Genomic DNA, 1,471 nt, shown 5'->3' on the forward strand with positions numbered 1-1,471 from the left:
CGCGCTCTTCTGCTTCCACGCGCCTTCCTGCTGCTCGGCGTGGCGTCACCCGCTACCTGGCATCGCGCAAACCGCTGAACGCCGAGCGCCTTTCGGCTACCGACGCCGCCATGCTGGTGTGCGCCGCCTGAACGCTGGCGCTGGCCGCCGCCTTCCCGCCCGTGCTGGACGGCGGGCCCGAGGACGAGGACGCGCCCTGCGCCCTGGAGCAGCGGCCCGACGGCGCCCCGGGCGCGCTCGGCTTCCTGCTGCTGCTGGCCGCGGTGGTGGGCGCCACGCACCTCGTCTACCTCCGCCTGCTCTTCTTCATCCACGACCGCCGCAAGATGCGGCCCGCGCGCCTGGTGCCCGCCGTCAGCCACGACTGGACCTTCCACGGCCCCGGCGCCACCGGCCAGGCGGCCGCCACTGGACCGCTGGCTTCGGCCGCGGCCCCACGCCGCCCGCGCTCGTGGGCTTCCCGCTCCGCGGGGCCCGGCCCGGGGCGCGCGCCGCCTCCTCGTGCTCGAGGAGTTCAAGACGGAGAAGCGGCTGTGCAAGATGTTCTACGCCGTCACGCTGCTCTTCCTGCTGCTCTGGGGGCCCTACGTCGTGGCCAGCTACCTGCGGGTCTTGGTGCGGCCGGGCGCCGTGCCGCAGGCCTACCTGACGGCCTCCGTGTGGCTGACCTTCGCGCAGGCCGGCATCAACCCCGTCGTGTGCTTCCTCTTCAACCGGGAGCTCCGGGACTGCTTCCGGGCCCAGTTCCCCTGCTGCCAGGGGCCCCGGGCCGCCCAGGCCGCCCTCCCCTGCGACTGGAAAGGCATCGGGTTGTAAGGGCTCTCCCGCCACCGACACCCCCGCCCAGCCTTGCCCTTCGGCTTGGACGCTGACGTCGTTCTTCCTCTCTGCTCCCCTTTAATTGTCTAAACTGCCTTCGAAATGACTCCAAGTGCGTTAGCGCGTGGCCTGTACAGACTCCTTTTAGGGGGAAAGGGGTTTCCATTTCCAGCCCCACCCCTGCTCAGCTCGTTGTTCTCCTAAATATATATTTTCTTCCTGAAAATAGGCCCCGCGGTCTTTGTATTGGTACTGATGTCTTCTATTTCATGTTATTACTTTTGAAAATAAAGGCTAAACTAATTTTCTTCATGCAACGTTTCCTACAGACCATGGCCAGTTTTCTACAGAAGCTATTTTTGACAACCTCAAGTGGCATTATACTTTGCAGTGGAGTAAAGGAACCCACAGGACTTCGCAAGTTCCATTTCTTGAGGGTCTTCTGTTGGAAGCCAGAGGAGGGGCGGGTGGGGTGGGGTGAGGGGGTGGGGGATTGTCCAGTTCCCTCTGAATTGCCAGCTGTGGAGTGGGTCAGTTGTGCTGCTCTGGTTCTTGGAAAGTGTTGAAAACTCTGTTCGGTATTGAAAACGAATTTAAAGAGCAGCAGCGGGAGTGACGAGCAGGCAGCTGTGTGTCAGGCAGTGAGGAGGGG

The 1,471-nt window shown here is 63.4% G+C and overlaps 1 protein-coding gene across 1 annotated transcript; it reads left to right on the plus strand.

The window, feature by feature from the left end:
* Window position 1: 1 nt before the first annotated feature.
* Window positions 2-1,265, plus strand: GPR27 (G protein-coupled receptor 27; the record flags this gene model as incomplete). The annotated part of the gene is given in 5 exon segments (XM_006109871.3): window positions 2-17; window positions 20-37; window positions 40-405; window positions 408-460; window positions 463-1,265. Coding segments are annotated over 5 exon segments (807 nt in total), but the record flags the coding sequence as incomplete, so codon positions are not given.
* Window positions 1,266-1,471: the final 206 nt, after the last annotated feature.

Source organism: Myotis lucifugus, unplaced genomic scaffold (assembly GCF_000147115.1).
Source record: "Myotis lucifugus unplaced genomic scaffold, Myoluc2.0 scaffold_558, whole genome shotgun sequence".
In the NCBI taxonomy this organism is placed as follows: Eukaryota; Metazoa; Chordata; class Mammalia; order Chiroptera; family Vespertilionidae; genus Myotis; species Myotis lucifugus.